The 17,488-nt window shown below is 42.4% G+C and overlaps 1 protein-coding gene across 1 annotated transcript in view; it reads left to right on the top strand.

Annotated features, from left to right (window-relative positions):
- Nucleotides 1-2,737: 2,737 nt before the first annotated feature.
- Nucleotides 2,738-17,488, top strand: part of fgd (faciogenital dysplasia) — a 118,060-nt gene continuing 103,309 nt past the window's right edge. The window contains exon 1 of the mRNA XM_055223153.1: nt 2,738-2,951. Coding sequence (XP_055079128.1) covers nt 2,930-2,951 — 22 coding nt within the window. The 5' untranslated portion in view covers nt 2,738-2,929. The remainder of the gene's footprint in view (nt 2,952-17,488) is intronic.

Here is a 17,488-nt window from a genome sequence, read left to right as displayed (position 1 = left end):
TAATTTTAATTTATGTTTATTTTTATTTATTATTTTTTATTGTATTTTAATTTATTTTTTTATTTTTATTTTTTTATTTATTATTTTTATTGTATTTTAATTTATTTTTTTATTTTTATTTTTTTTATTTATTATTTTTATTGTATTTTAATTTATTTTTTTATTTTATTTATTTATTTATTTATTTTTATTTAAAGGCACATGTCTTCCTGCTCCTGTCAACAGCACAAACGAGACACATTGTTCCTAGAGGCACAATTGTTTCTCATTTTGTTCCTTACACAAAATCTATGTGTTCAGGCTGTTAATAGTTTTTGCAAATAAAGTCCTGCAGGAGCTCGGGTCTCAGGAGGTTAAGTATGATTTTTTTCTTGTGATACTTTTACTCAAATAACCTTTTACTTCTGTATCTGTACTTTTACTTGAGTAACAACATGGAGTACTCGATCCTCCGCTGCGGTTGTGAATTTAAAACATAAACAGTCAAAACAATCTAATTATGATCTGATTTTTGAGCTATAAATCCTACCTCTAAGTATTTTATTTTATTCTTTAAGCATATCTTTTTAACTTTATCCATGTCCTTATTTGTACTTACAGTATTCAGTGTTTTTATGTTGCACTTTATCACCAAAGAAAGTTCCTCGTTTGTGAGTTGTGTTCACTGACGATGGGAATAAAAAGTCTTCTGATTTTGATTCAAACACAACAGTCGTCTCTTGTTTCTTTGCTCTGATCACTCGAGTCACAGTTTTGTGGTTTACTTTTTACTTTAAATCATCTTAAAGTCCAGAAACCTGCAAATAATCAGATGTTGGAGCAGTGACTTGAGTAAAAGTACAAATACAGAGGTAAAAACTCAAGTAAAAGTAAAACTAACACATGAAAAATCTGCTGAAAGTATCAAAGTACCTGTTTGAAAATGTACTAAAAGAGTAAAAAGTAAAAGTATTTCACACAAGTGTTAGCGTGACACGTATTTTACAGGAACAACATGAATCAGTTCCTTATTTTTTCTTATTAATTTTGTGTTTTTATTTTTGTTTTTCGCTCAAAGTCGAAGCTCGAACTCGAAAACTTTAGTCAGGAAGTTTCCACGAACACGGTAAAAATCAAATGAAAAGTACTTTTTACTTTTCAGTCCTGTTCAAAAAGTAGTGGAGTAGAAAGTACAGATACTGCACTCAAATGTACTGAAGTAAAAGTATCTGTCGCTATAGAAGAATATTGAAACTACTTTATACCAATGACATAATAAAAATACAGCAGGACAATCCCAGTAAACAACACAAGTAAAAGTACAGATACTGCAGCGAGTAAAAGTAAAGTAAAGTCAAAGTATCACATGACAAAATCTACTTGAGTAAAAGTATAAAAGTACATGTTTAAAAATGAACTTAAAGACTAAAAAGTAAAAGTATTTTTGCACATATTTTGAGGTTAAATGTAGTGATTTTGACAAAGTTTTGAGCTGAATTTTGTTCAACATAAACAGTTGAATCAATCGCTTTTTTAATGTTTTTATTTTATTTTTATTTAAATTTTAAAATAAACCTCAGACTTTTCAGCGGGTCTCAAACATTAAGAAAAAAATACTTCTACTTTTCAGTCCTGTTCAAAAATGTCGTGGCGTAGAAATGACAGATACTGCTCTCGAATTTAGTAAAGTAAAAGTAAAAGTATCCACGGTAAAATGTACTTAAGTAAAGCACAGATACCTAAAAATTCCACTTAAGTCCAGTACTTTACTACTTGTACTTTGTTACCTTCCACCGCTGCAAATAAATACCAGAAAGAACCAAAAATGAGCCGTGGAAGTGACTTTTTCAAGCCTCTGCAGCTCAGATTTTACCGTATTAAATAAAGAAATCACAGAAACCTTCCACTAAAGCAAAGTACAATACTTTACTACTTGTACTTCGTTACCTTCCACCACTGCACAATATCATAGTAAAATAAATAGATGTGATACTCCAAATTTAAAATGGCCTCACCCTGGATTTTTAATTAAATTCCAACACTTCCTGCTTTTTTTAGATCCAAGTTTCATGAATTCTTAACATCAGGAATTGTATAAAGTTCCAAACCAGCGGTGATATGATACAAAATAATAAAATCTGACTGGAAAAGCTAAAAATATCCGGACTGTTTTGTTCTCAGATGGCAGCAGACCTACTCAACTGCATTCAACTCCAATTAAAACAGGCCCATGAATAAAAAGCACGAGCGCAGTGACATGGAAATACTGGGCCACATCGTACAGCTTCATTCCGGACACTTTTACGCACAGATGCACCGCTGCGTAAAAAAACATTCTGCGCCAATAAGCCTCATCCTTTCACGACTCCTTCACGTGACAACCCGTCCGCGTGCCGTGCCTCCTGCCTCTCGTGCTCCTATAACTGTGGAAAAAAAAAAAAAAAAAACGCAACACGAGGTTTAAAACACTTAAAACGACACGCAGATGTGAAAAATAATCGCACTGTCACGGTAATACGCGCGTAAAAAGCCGTGGAGCGATGGAGAGATGAGCTTCCTCCACTCCAGAATGAATGGACCCCACGTGAACGCGCATCTCCAACGGGCGCGCGCGTTTTCTTTTCCTTTTTTGTCTTCCTCCAGCAGCAGTGAGGAGAGTTTCAGTGGAGGGAGGCGAGTCTACAGTAGAGACACAGCCTGGAATCCTGTGCGTAAAAGCGAATGTATTGGGTGCGTTTTTCTTGCTTGGAATCCTGCGCGTAAAAGCCAATGTATCCCGTGCGTTTTTTCACTTTTTGGAGTAACTATGGCGAGTTTTTAACGCGGGGATTCAAGTTGGAAGAGGAGACGGAGTGAAAGAAAAGGGGAAAAAGCGCTCCTCCGAGTTTGTGCCATATACGCTTGGGCTTCACCGAGACGTTTCTGCGGAAAAGGGAGAAGTTTACGCACGATGCAAGAGGTCTCCGCCACCGGTAAGCGCGTAATGCTCGGTTTTTTCACGCGTTTTGTCCACTTTCCCGCACCAAAAAAGTTGTTTCTGAACGGCCACAGCTGCTCTCGCGCTTTGAATTCCTCTTGTTTTTTTTGCCAGTTGTCAACAAGGCAGCTGCTGCAAACCGGGGCCCGCCGTGGTGTGGTGTGTCCCGGGTCAAACCGAGCGGGGAAAAGGGGGTCTGCTGCCGGGGCTGACGACGCGAGAATAGGAGCCAAGCCGTGACTGGTCCGCGTCACGAGCCCCGGGTTCTGTGCGTTGTGTGCGGGGTTTTATGAAGGCGATGATGGACCCATTCATTCACTGTGCTCCCATAATGCTCCGGGGCACGTCCACGCGGATGGACAATGGGGTTTGACTAAGTTTTGGCACAGTTTTGGTGGTTTTTGGTGATGTTTTTCTCGGTTTTGGTTCATGTCTGATGCGCTGAGTTCGCAGTGATGGGCGTGTGTTCTGTTGTGTTTATGTGGTACTTTTAAATACTTCAGCTGAACCAAAGTACTTCATATTAAAGTCGACAAACAACAAATACAGTATAAGGATAATATGAAGAGTAAATACCAGGATGTACTGTGTGTGGGGACTATTAAATACCAGGGAGGAGAGGTGTGGACTGAGTCTGTTCAAAATACTGTATAAAAATGTACAATATAACCATCCATACTACTACTACTACTACTACTACTACTACTACTACTACTACTACTACTACTACTACTACTACTACTACTTTTTCTACTGCTACGAGCCTGTTACTACTACTACTACTACTACTACTACTACTCCTACTACTCCTACTACTACTGCCACTACTACTACTACTACTACTACTAACTTACTACTAGTATAGCAAAGGATTACACAGGCACTACTACTACTACTACTACTGCTATTATTACCACTGCGACTACTGCTTTTTCAACTACTAATACTACTACTACTGCTACTAGTACTGCCATTACTACTACTACCACTACTACTACTACTACTACTACTACTACTACTATAACAAAGGATTACACAGACACTAGTACTACTGCTATTACTACTATCACTACTACTCCTACTTCTGCTGTCACTATTACTACTACTACTACAGCAAAGGATTACACAGACACTACCACTACTACTACTAATACTGCTATTAGTACTACTACGACTACTGCGTTTTCATCTACTACTACTACTTCTGCTGCCACTAGTACTATTACAACTACTACTACTACTACTACTGCCACTAGCCTACTACTACTACTTCTACTATAACAAACAATAACACAGACACTACTACTGCTACTACTACTTCTACCAGCGCTTATAGTACCAGTACTATTACAATATTCTGCTGTGTGGTACTTCAGAATTTCTTTTGAAGTACTGCCCAACTGTTTCTACTTTGTAATTTACATCACCACAAATTAATACACACCACAAAGGTACAAATACTTTTCTTGTGCCAAACTGGTTCACCCATGTGACTGGATAACTGCCCTGGTATTTGGTATTTGGTTGTACTTAGATATTGCTTGGAGTATTTGGAAAGTACCTGTAATTTTTCCTTTGTGATGGTTTTCCCGTTGTTTAAAAAGTAACGCCGCGTGTGTGAGACATGTGTCGTCCACCTGACTCCAACGAGGACGCCGTTTTCCTCTTTACATCAGGCTTAGTCATAAAAGAAATAAATAAAGTACAAGCGCAGATACTAGAGCGAAAAATACTCACGCGAAAGTAAAAGTATCACATGAAAAATCACACAAAAAACCTGTTTAAAATGCACTTAAAGAGGAAAAAATCTAAGTATTTCGCGCTGATTTTTACTTTTTCTTTACTACTTTTACTTCATTACGTTGCACCACTGCAGTACACATACAAGTACTCAACCCTGAAGTAGCCCAGTCACGATATCACATTTCGAAGTACTTAAATAAATACAGATGATAAACAATAATATTGAAACTGAATATAAAGCAGAAATATCTCGAAAAACGATTTAAATGTACAATATTTAAGCAGAAGTGCATAATTCTACTGCACAAATCTCACCGTAAAACAAAAATATAACCCAAAATATCCCAGTACTACAAAAAAAGGTACGTACGATATTTATTGACGCCCAAAAAGTATCGTCAAAGTGAGAAATGTATTTGTATAACTGTCGCGATTACACATTTTTATCATGGAGATTGCTGGAAGAAGTAATACCACACTTTTAATGATCATTTACTACTATTTACTCAGTTTTACTCACAAAAATAGTACAAATACCTGCCTCAGGGGCGGCGCCAGCGGGGGCTTGAGGGGGCCCTAGCCTCCTAAGAATGACCACTGTTCCTCATAGCTTTCCCTAAAGATTTTTTTTACCCCGTTTTTATCGCACAAAATGCTCATAACTACAACTACAGAGTGTTCAAAATGAAACTATAATAAAAACAGAATTCCGTATTACGTTTTATAAATCGCTACAGGAGCTAGCTACGTTTAAACTGGTTTGAAACAGCGACGCAAACGTGGCAGAGCGAATGAGTACGCTCGCATCAGTATAAAACTCTAGATTAAAATGTTACGTGAGCCCCCCTATTGAAGAGCCCCCCCCCATAACTGCTCCAACCAAAAATATCTGGCGCCGCCCCTGCTAATACTTTAACAAGGCCTGTCACGATAATCAGTATATATCGATTTACGGTTCTATATTTGAAGCTGTAACAGTATTTTTTGTGGGTCAGTATTTATTTTATGCAATTTTTCTTTGCATTACTGGGATTTTTTTTATAATTTTTTTGGCTGTTTGATAAGATTTAAGCCGTAAAAGTTAAAATTTATAACTTTGGTGACTAAAAAACTGTTATCACGACTCGACATTGGACAATATTGAAATTTTACTTGACGATTATGTGATTGTCGTGGTCAAAATAACAACGATCGACGATTATACAGTATTATGAAAATTATTTAAGCTGTTAGTTGTTATAAATATGAATAATTTTAACTTTAACAGCAAATATTATGGATAAACAGGGGCGTCAACTGAAATTTGGAGGTCCCGGGGGGCAATAATCCTCATATGGGCCCCCCCGGTAATACAAATTAATACGAAAATGGTGCAATTCTGGGCCCCCTAAGATTCTGGGGCCCCGGACAACAGACCCCTTTCTCCCCTCTGTCGACTCCCCCATGGATAATTTGTTTTTTTTCTGCACTTTCAGGTGATATAACGGCGATTATCTTTGTTACCGATTATCACGATTAAACAAAATGTCCCGCGAACGATTACTGTCAACCCTTTTTATATTAAAACGATAAACGATATTATTGTTTACTGTCCTATTTTTAATCACATCGGGCCAAGCTGTGACTGAATACGTATTTTTTGGGGGGGGTATATAGCCTTTATTTACACATTTTACTTACTACGCTTTATACATCCTGGCCCTTTGTCCATTTTCCCGCCGCTGTTTTCTAACTTTCCTCTTCCTCCTTTCAAAATCAGAAAACATAACGCGTTTTTGTAGATGATTCAAAGTCTCATCTCGCTCTTGACAGATCTGGGACAGTCGGCGCCGCACGATTAGAACTAAAATCGCCACAAAGAGCTGGTGTGAAAATGTGATTTGGACGGTTGGAAATGCTGTGAATAAAGTGCTGTAGCTAAACAAAGAAAAGGGGGAGGGGTCACGCACCAACAGACAGTGGTAGAGACGAAGTACTGACTGCTGATACTGCGTACAGTACTGCAGTAGAGGTGAGCTGTGCTGAGAGCGGAGCGTTTGCTTTGGGACTTGGGGGAGGGATCGATTCTACTTTTTCAGGCCTGTGTCGGTTCACTCCCACACTCATTCCCAAGGTTGTTTTTTTTTCCTTTTTTTTTAGTTTTATCCTCTCCCCCACACTGTCCAGAATCAATCTCTGCTGCTTTAAACCCCTGTCTCTCCTGCCGGACCATGCACTGTTTATATAAATGGACGTAGCTAACCTGCTAGCGCTTCCAGCTACATCGACTCTGGCTCCAATTCACTTTCCATTGAAAAACTGTGGCTCCTCTCTCTCTACCTGCTGCTGTCAGACTCGTCATTTTGGTCTTAAATGTTCGTATTAACCCGCTCTATGTGATCCTGGGGTTTTTATTTTGCTTTTGTGTCTGTAAATCAAGATATGAACATTAATAACAAACAAATCAGGCGCCTCTTTTCCCCGAGGTCACTCCTGCTCCTGTAGTCGTGATAATGGTGATAGTAACAATCACACTGATCCGACGTGTTAGAGCCACAAGAAACATCTCACACTAAACTAGGACTAAACCAGGACTAAACCAGGACTAAATCAGGACTAAAGTAGGACTAAACCAGGACTAAACCAGGACTAAACCAGAACGAAACCAGGGCTAAACCAGGACTAAACCAGGACTAAACCAGGGCTAAACCAGGACTAAACCAGGACTAAACCAGGACTAAAGCAGGACTAAACCAGGACTAAACCAGGGCTAAACCAGGATTAAACCAGGACTAAAGCAGGACTAAAGCAGGACTAAACCAGGACTAAACCAGGACTAAAGCAGGACTAAAGCAGGACTAAACCAGGACTAAAGTAGGACTAAACATGGACTAAACCAGGACTAAACCAGGACTAAACCGGGACTAAAGTAGGACTAAACCAGAACGAAACCAGGACTAAACCAGGACTAAACCAGGGCTAAACCAGGACTAAACCAGGACTAAACCAGGACTAAACCAGGACTAAACCAGGACTAAGCCAGGACTAAGCCAGGACTAAACCAGGTCTAAACCAGGACTAAACCAGCTCTAAACCAGGACTAAACCAGGACTAAACACATTGAATCAGTGTTTCAGTTTTCTTCAGTTAAAACCTGGAACATTCTTCCTGAAGACGTGACTCAGACCTCGACTTTGACAATGTTTAAATCCAGACTCAAACAGTTTTGTTTATCTGTGACTGAACGGGTTTTTATTCTGCATTTTTCTGTTTTAATATTAATTTTATGATGATTATTTATGTTTTGATTTGTGTATTTACGTATGAATTGTGCTGTACAAATAATCTCGCCTCGCCTAATACTCCTGTAACTGGACCTGGGCTTCAGTAGTATTATGTTGTATGTGTGTACTCCTGTCTCCTGCCCCGTGTGTACTTCTGTATGTGTGTACTCCTGTCTCCTGCCCCGTGTGTACTTCTGTATGTGTGTACTCCTGTCCCCTGCCCCGTGTGTACTTCTGTATGTGTGTACTCCTGTCCCCTGCCCCGTGTGTACTTCTGTATGTGTGTACTCCTGTCCCCTGCCCCGTGTGTACTTCTGTATGTGTGTACTCCTGTCTCCTGCCCCGTGTGTACTTCTGTATGTGTGTACTCCTGTCCCCTGCCCCGTGTGTACTTCTGTATGTGTGTACTCCTGTCCCCTGCCCCGTGTGTACTTCTGTATGTGTGTACTCCTGTCCCCTGCCCCGTGTGTACTTCTGTATGTGTGTACTCCTGTCCCCTGCCCCGTGTGTACTTCTGTATGTGTGTACTCCTGTCCCCTGCCCCGTGTGTACTTCTGTATGTGTGTACTCCTGTCCCCTGCCCCGTGTGTACTTCTGTATGTGTGTACTCCTGTCCCCTGCCCCGTGTGTACTTCTGTATGTGTGTACTCCTGTCCCCTGCCCCGTGTGTACTTCTGTATGTGTGTACTCCTGTCCCCTGTCCCGTGTGTACTTCTGTATGTGCGTACTCCTGTCCCCTGCCCCGTGTGTACTTCTGTATGTGTGTACTCCTGTCCCCTGCCCCGTGTGTACTTCTGTATGTGTGTACTCCTGTCCCCTGCCCCGTGTGTACTTCTGTATGTGTGTACTCCTGTCCCCTGCCCCGTGTGTACTTCTGTATGTGTGTACTCCTGTCCCCTGCCCCGTGTGTACTTCTGTATGTGTGTACTCCTGTCCCCTGCCCCGTGTGTACTTCTGTATGTGTGTACTCCTGTCTCCTGCCCCGTGTGTACTTCTGTATGTGTGTACTCCTGTCCCCTGCTCCGTGTGTACTTCTGTATGTGTGTACTCCTGTCCCCTGCCCCGTGTGTACTTCTGTATGTGTGTACTCCTGTCCCCTGCCCCGTGTGTACTTCTGTATGTGTGTACTCCTGTCTCCTGCCCCGTGTGTACTTCTGTATGTGTGTACTCCTGTCCCCTGCCCCGTGTACTCCGTCTCTGTCTCATAAAGTTGTTGTTGTGTTGAAATGGCGTCTTCCACATGAGCCTCTTGTGGCATGTGCTCTGTCATAGTTATTTGTGTGTTTACAGTGGGAGGGGCCTCGTTGGCGTCTTGCATCAGGTCAGCGGAGAATCTGTCCAAATAAACCAGAGCAGATATCAGATATAAGCCTGGTCTGGTCCGGTCCGGTCTGGTCTGGACAGGGCCACCTACTGTTTGTCCACACAGAACAACCGACGTGGAAAAGACTTTGCACTTTACTACATTTTTGAACTGGTCTGGAAAGTAAAAGTATTTTGTGTTATTGTTTGAGAGCTGCTGAAAAGGCTGAGGGAAACCAGTACTTTAATACAGTTTTTTCTTGTGATACTTTTACTTTTACTTGAGTATTTCTTTGATCTAGTGTCTGTACTTTTACTTAAGTCACAAATGGAGTACTTCTTCCACCGCGGAAACAAACTGAACTGGAGCCAAAGGCGTGACTGTCCAAAGAGACTGTTTAGATTATGTGATTAACAAACACTATTGGGCCGCCCTGCGCTGGGCCGGTCTGCGCTGGGCCGATAATAAACACTAATGGGCCGGTCTGAGCTGGGCCTCTCTGCGCTAGAACTGTCTGCTCTGGGCCGGGCCAAGAGAGAGAGTTTAGATTATGTGTGAATAATAAACACTTCTGGGCCGGTCTGCACTGGGCCTCTCTTTGCTGGCCTGTTCTGTGCTGGGCCGTTCTGCACTGAGTTGGGCCAAGAGAGACGGTTTCGATTATGTGTGAGTAATAAAACACTATTGAGCTGGTCTCCGCTGGGCCTCTCTGCGGTGGGCCGGTCTGCACTGGGCCTCTCTGTGCTGGGCCGTTCTGCGCTGGGCCGGTCTGCTCTGGGCCGGTCTGCTCTGGGTTGGGCCAAAAGAGACTGTTTAGATTATGTGCAATTAACAAACATTATTGGGCCGGTCTGCACTGGGCCTCTCTGCGCTGGGCCGTTCTGCACTGGGCCGGTCTGCACTGGGCCGGTCTGCACTGGGCCGGTCTGCACTGGGCCGGTCTGCACTGGGCCGGTCTGTGCTGGGCCGGGCCAAACATCTGCCCTCTGTGTTAAACAAACAGTGACAATATCAAACATGTTTTTACACTGATGTTTATGTCGTTTGACGAGCTGTAACTCCCGTCTTTTTCAGCTCCGATACCGATTCTGATACTGCGGCTTTAACAATCTGCCGATACTCGATATGAAACGTCATTTATTTCCTTAAACAAAAATAAAATAAGACAATACACTGGATATTTAAATAGCAAACCCACCGCTGTTGTGTTACAAACAGGAAGTGATCGTGAGCGCACATCGACTCTGGCTCCAATTCACTTTCTATTGAAAAACTGTCGCTTCAGTCTCTATTATTATTATTATTATTATTATTATTATTATTATTATTATTATTATTATTCTTGGGCCCCCCTAAGTCCCCCTCTGAGCTGCAGCTGTGCCCGGCCCTGGACATAAACCGTTTTAATTTCCCTCTGACCGTCGCAGGTTTGTGATTCGTCTCTTGGGCCACTGTGGAACATTACAATCGTTTATTTGGACCAACAGGAAGCTCACGGTTCCGTTTCCTCGTGAGAAGGAAACGGACGTGTCATTTGTGGTGTTGTTTTTTTGCCCTAGTTTTTTTTTTTTTTTTTATGATGTGAAACTCAAGAATATATTTGTCATAACTCGTGTACAAGTTTATTTTTACACGGCGGCGGAGCTGGTTTCCAAAACACCAGGCTCCAGCGCCAAGGTTTAGGTGAACATCTGGAAAAAGTACCAAAAAGATACAAGATAACTACTACTACTACTTCTTCTACTACTACTACTACTACTACTACTACTACTACTACTACTACTACTACTACTACTACTACTACTACTACTACTACTACTACTACTACTACTAAGAAAAGCTCTGTTTGTCCGTCAAGGGGGAATTATAAAAATGAGAAAATTGCAGTAATGGTGAAGTAAAAATGTCGACTTCTTCTGCCAGTGCTGCTACTACAACTACTAGGCCAACTACTACTACTACTATTACTACCACCACTACTACCACTACTACTTTTACTGGAGTAAATGTAGGAAAAAATACTAAAAATCTACCAAGTTTACCATGTAATTGTTTTGTTGGATTTATGATGATCATAATGAACCTGCTGTTTGTTTATTTATTTATTTATTTATTTATTTATTTATTTATTTATTTATTAACTACCTCATACTACTACTACTTCTACTTCTACTACTGGAAAAAATGTTAGAAAAAGTACTAAAAATCTACCAACTTTACCAAGAAATTATTGTGTGGGATTTATGATCATCACAATGAACCTGCTGTTTTTATTTATCTATTAACTACTAGACCTACTACTACTACTACTACTACTACTACTACTACTACTACTACTACTACTACTACTATTACAAAGAGAAGAATTACAAAAATGGGAAAATTGCAGTAATAGGGAAGTAAATACGCTGATTTCTTCTTTTAGTGCTACAGGCCAAACTCTCATTTACAAAAAAATATAACCATGAGTGAGTGTTTATGTGTGTGTGTTTATGTGTGTGTGTTTGTGTAGTATGTGTGTGCATTGTGTATGTGTGTGTGTATATGTGTAGGGGTGTGTGTGTGTGTGTATTGTGTATATGTGTGTGTGTATTGTGTATATGTGTGTACTTGCTGACCCTCTGATATTTGGTCAAGGAGAAGCTTAAATCAACAGAATGATGCTGATGTGTTTTATTTTGGGCTGTTTAAACTGAAAACATTAAATATCTGCAGATTCACTCTGTCCCCTGCCCCAGTACTACACCCTGTACTACACCCTGTACTACACCCTGTACTACACCCTGTACTACACCCTGTACTACACCCTGTACTACACCCTGTACTACACCCCCTGCCCTAGTACTACACCCTGTACTACACCCCTGCCCCAGTACTACACCCTGTACTACACCCTGTACTACACCCCTGCCCCTGTACTACACCCTGTACTACACCCTCTACTACACCCTGTACTACACCCTGTACTACACCCCTGTCCCTGTACTACACCCCTATACTACACCCATGCCCCTGTACTACACCCTGTACTACACCCCCGCCCCTGTACTACACCCCTATACTACACCCCCGCCCCTGTACTACACCCTGTACTACACCCCTGCCCCTGTACTACACCCTGTACTACACCCCCGCCCCTGTACTACACCCTGTACTACACCCCTGCCCCTGTACTACACCCCCGCCCCCTGCCCCTCTTCAGTCTCTATTGTCCCGTCTAAAGTGAGTGTCCTGTTTGTTAAAACACGTGTCACTCCTTTTCTCACTAAATCTGACCCATGACTCACCATCGACCCCCCCCCCACACACACACACTCACACACACACACACACACAGTTAGAGGAACCATGGCCTCTGCTTTAGTCACTGTCAGCCCTTTATTTCCTCTCCTCCTCTCCTCCTCTTTTCTGTGGTCTATAGGTTGTATAAATCCCTGTGGTCTGATTGTTCATTATTGTGTGAGAGTGAGACAGCATGACTCAGACTGGAGCCCTCCTCTCCTCCCCTCTTCTTCCTCTCCTCCCCTCTTCTTCCTCTCCTCTCCTCCTCCCCTCTTTTCTCCTCTCTTCTCCTCCGGTCTATAGGTTGTATAAATCCTTGTGGTCTGATTGTGTGAGGGTGACACAGCGTGACTCAGGCTGGAGCCCTTCTCTCTCCTCCTCTTCTGCCCTTTCCTCTCGTCTCTCTTCCCCTCCTCTTTTCTCTTCTCCTCTTCTCTCCTCTCCCCTTCTCTCTCCTCCTCTCCTCCTCTTTTCTCCTCCGGGCTGTCTCTGTGCCGCTGCTAATGGTCACATTGATTCTCCAAACTCTGGTCTCTCTTCTCCTCCTCTCTTCTCTGTTCTCCTCCCCTCCTCTTTTCTCCTCTCCTCTCTCCTCCTCTCCTCCTCTTTCATCTCCTCCTCTTTCCTCTCCTCTACTCCTCTCTCCGCCTCAGGGCTCTCTCCTCCTCTCCTCTTCTCTCCTCTTCTCTCCTCTACTCCTCTCTCCTCTCCCCTCCTCTCTACTCCTTTCTCCTCCTCTTTTCTCCTCCTCAGGGCTCTCTCCTCCTCTTTCCTCTCTCCTCCTCTCTCCTCTCTCCTCCTCAGGGCTCTCTCCTCCTCCTCTCCTCCTCTCCTCTCCTCCTCTCCTCTCTCCTCCTCTCTCCTCCTCGGGGCTCTCTCCTCCTCTCCTCCTCGGGCTCTCTCTGTGCTGCTGATGGTCACATTGGTTCTCCTCACACTGGTCTCTCCTCCTCTCCTCTCCTCCTCTCTCCTCCTCTCCTCCTCTCCTCTCCTCCTCTCTCCTCCTCTCTCCTCTCCTCCTCAGGCTCTCTCTCTGCTGATGGTCACATTGGTTCTCCTCACACTGGTCTCTCCTCCTCTCTCCTCCTCTCTCCTCTCCTCCTCTCCTCTCCTCTCCTCCTCTCCTCTCCTCCTCGGGCTCTCTCTCTGCTGATGGTCACATTGGTTCTCCTCACACTGATCATGTGCTGCAGAGATTTAAAGGGAGAGAAGAGAAAATATGTGAAAGTAAAAGTATGACATCATGACTTTTACTTCCACAACGACCGTTAGTTTTATTAGTATTAGTAATTAGTCTATAGTAGAAGTACTGTTATTACTAGTACTACTAAGAGAAGCTGTATTTGTCCATCAAAGGGGATTACACAAAATTGCAGTAATGAGGAAATAAATATGACGACAACAACTACTACTACTACTGCTACTACTACTACTACTGCTACTACTACTACTACTACTACTGCTACTGCTACTACTACTATTACTACTACTACTGCTACTGCTACTACTACTCACCACAACTGCTTCAGATCCTATACTGTGGTTTTTCAAGATACAAAAACATAAAAAGAACTTGCTACTTGCTACTCACCAAAACATTGATATTAGTAAAGGTTCAGTTCCTCTTTGTGTCTTTCTTGTGTCGTGTGTGAGTCTCTGTGGCCCAGGATTTACTTTGTGGATCAAGTTTAATCTGAGTCCAAATCTGAGTCAATGGGTGAGTCTTGAGTCTGAGTCTAAGTTTTGAGTCCAAGTCTGAATCTTTTAAGTATAAGTCTGAGTCTCTAAATCTGAGTCTAAGTCTGAGTCTGTAAGTCTGAGTCTCTAAGTCTGAGTCTCTAAGTCTGAGTCTCTAAGTCTGAGTCTAAGTCTGAGTCTCTAAGTCTGAGTCTCTAAGTCTGAGTCTCTAAGTCTGAGTCTAAGTCTGAGTCTCTAAGTCTGAGTCTCTAAGTCTGAGTCTCTAAGTCTGAGTCTAAGTCTGAGTCTCTAAGTCTGAGTCTCTAAGTCTGAGTCTAAGTCTGAGTCTCTAAGTCTGAGTCTCTAAGTCTGAGTCTCTAAGTCTGAGTCTAAGTCTGAGTCTCTAAGTCTGAGTCTCTAAGTCTGAGTCTCTAAGTCTGAGTCTCTAAGTCTGAGTCTCTAAGTCTGAGTCTAAGTCTGAGTCTCTAAGTCTGAATCTCTAAGTCTGAATCTCTAAATCTGAGTCTAAGTCTGAGTCTCTAAGTCTGAGTCTCTAAGTCTGAGTCTCTAAGTCTGAGTCTCTAAGTCTGAGTCTAAGTCTGAGTCTCTAAGTCTGAGTCTCTAAGTCTGAGTCTCTAAGTCTGAGTCTCTAAGTCTGAGTCTAAGTCTGAGTCTCTAAGTCTGAGTCTCTAAGTCTGAGTCTCTAAGTCTGAGTCTCTAAGTCTGAGTCTAAGTCTGAGTCTCTAAGTCTGAGTCTCTAAGTCTGAGTCTCTAAGTCTGAGTCTCTAAGTCTGAGTCTAAGTCTGAGTCTCTAAGTCTGAGTCTCTAAGTCTGAGTCTCTAAGTCTGAGTCTCTAAGTCTAAGTCTAAGTCTGAGTCTTGAGTCCGAGTCTAAGTCTAAGCCTAAGTCTGAGTCTGAATCTCAGCAGAACAACACGCTGACATCACAGAGTGGCCTCACTTCACCTCTCGCTCTGATGCCTCACGTTCAAACTGCTTAATCACCTCAGGACGGGCCCGGCTCGCTCACATTTCAGAGGAGTGAATCCTCGTACCATTTCAAAGTGTTTGTAATTATGTGTTTGTTCAGATGAGCAGACGCGGCGTTTGGACGGAGGACGCTCCGGTTCGACTGGTTCTGACTCATTCAGAGACATGTCTCCGTGAGGCGTGTTCTGATTTACAATAAGGAATCTGGAGCTATTAGGCACATGTGACCCGAGTGTCACCCAAACACGCTTTCACTGCACACGCTAACAGTGCACACGCTAACACTGCACACGCTAACAGTGCACACGCTAACAGTGCATACGCTAACAGTGCACAAGCTAACAGTGCACACGCTAACAGTGCACACGCTAACAGTGCATACGCTAACAGTGCACATGCTAACAGTGCACACACTAACACTGCGCACGCCAACACTGCACACGCTAACACTGCACACGCTAACAGTGCACACGCTAACAGTGCACACACTAACACTGCGCACGCCAACACTGCACACGCTAACACTGCACACGCTAACAGTGCACACGCTAACAGTGCATACGCTAACAGTGCACAAGCTAACAGTGCACAAGCTAACAGTGCACACGCTAACAGTGCACACGCTAACAGTGCATACGCTAACAGTGCACATGCTAACAGTGCACACACTAACAGTGCACACGCTAACACTCCACACGCTAAATGCCCGCCCACTCTCCCAACTCTGGACGTCCCAATCCTTTACTTATCCAAACAGGGATTCTTGCCCCTTCTGTGTACTGCTACTAGATCGTTATACTTGTACTGCAAGATCTTAATGGTATTTTTGTAGTTTTTTATTTAGTCTTTTTTTATTTTATTTATAAATTAAAGATAGATAGAGAGTTGATTCAGTTAAATTCAATTCAAATTAATTTTTTAACACATTTAAAACCATTTCAGTTGAACACAAAGTCAACAAAATAACAAAAAATAAAAAAATAACATGATACATAGGAAAAGAACAAAAAAACACCAAGTTGTCCTGTCTAGGTAGTGTTAAATGCCAGGGAGGAAGAGGCGGGGCTAGTGTTAAATGCCAGGGAGGAAGAGGCGGGGCTAGTGTTAAATGCCAGGGAGGAAGAGGCGGGGCTAGTGTTAAATACCAGGGAGGAAGAGGCGGGGCTAGTGTTAAATACCAGGGAGGAAGAGGCGGGGCTAGTGATAAATACCAGGGAGGAAGAGGCGGGGGGCTAGTGTTAAATGCCAGAGAGGAAGAGGCGGGTCTAGTGTTAAATGCCAGGGAGGAAGAGGCGGGGCTAGTGATAAATACCAGGGAGAAGAGGTGGATTAATAAGACCGATTTTAATCATATTCCCCAAATATTTGAGTTGGCTTCAGACTCCGTTGCTGACGATACTGCTCTGCCCTGAGTAATAAAAGTGTCATGAAGCGTAAGTATTTTTGTAAATTTACAGCCCTGTTTTTGTACTCATGTAAGCGAGCAGTGTAATCCAGTTTTATTAATTTTTTATTTCATGTTTATCTTTCCTTTGTGGGGTTTTAGTCAACTGCCCCCTGTTGTGCTGTAATATGTGTGTGGATTTGACAGGGGAGGCGACAGGGAAGGGGCAAATGGGTCTGCTGTCCCGGGGCCCAGTGTCTTAGGGGGCCTTTTTTTTATTTATGTGGGGAAGATGGTCCGATGTGGTCGAAAATTCCCAATTTATCACTTTTATCGCAGCTCACCGTGGTCCCGTGTGGAAAAACAATGCATATTTACGCAAATTTACAGCGCTCAACTAAAGCAAAAGCAACAGAAAATAAGAAACTACGCAGCTACACGGATTCTCCCCGACCTCCCCCGGGAAAACACCATTTACTTCAGGGAACAGTAGATACAACTTTAGCGGGATCTCGTCATACACTGCGGATTTATGAGGGTCTAAATCCGTTTAACTCAAAAAGTGTTTAAAATAAAACTAAGTGCGTAAACATCGAAACAAATTACACAAAAACATTGAAATAAAAAAAGGACTTAACCCAGTTCTTCCCTCCACATGGTACACGACCTCACCCAAGGCTTTAAAAATGGCCGACATAAGCCACGCCCCCTCTTTGTCTGGACCAAATAAAATATCTTTAAAATAACAGGTGTGTGTCGTGATCAAATTAAAAATAAATTAACTGAAAAACTAAACAAAACAAACACGGGATAGTTATGATTAGTTAGATGTTGAAAAATTATTGTAAAATGATTGAGCAAATGTGTGAATAATTTAAAAAAAAAAAATCA

Source organism: Periophthalmus magnuspinnatus, chromosome 7 (genome assembly GCF_009829125.3).
Source record: "Periophthalmus magnuspinnatus isolate fPerMag1 chromosome 7, fPerMag1.2.pri, whole genome shotgun sequence".
NCBI lineage: Eukaryota > Metazoa > Chordata > Actinopteri > Gobiiformes > Gobiidae > Periophthalmus > Periophthalmus magnuspinnatus.
Note: the sequence above shows the minus strand (reverse complement) of the source record. Positions and strands in the feature narration are given on the sequence as shown.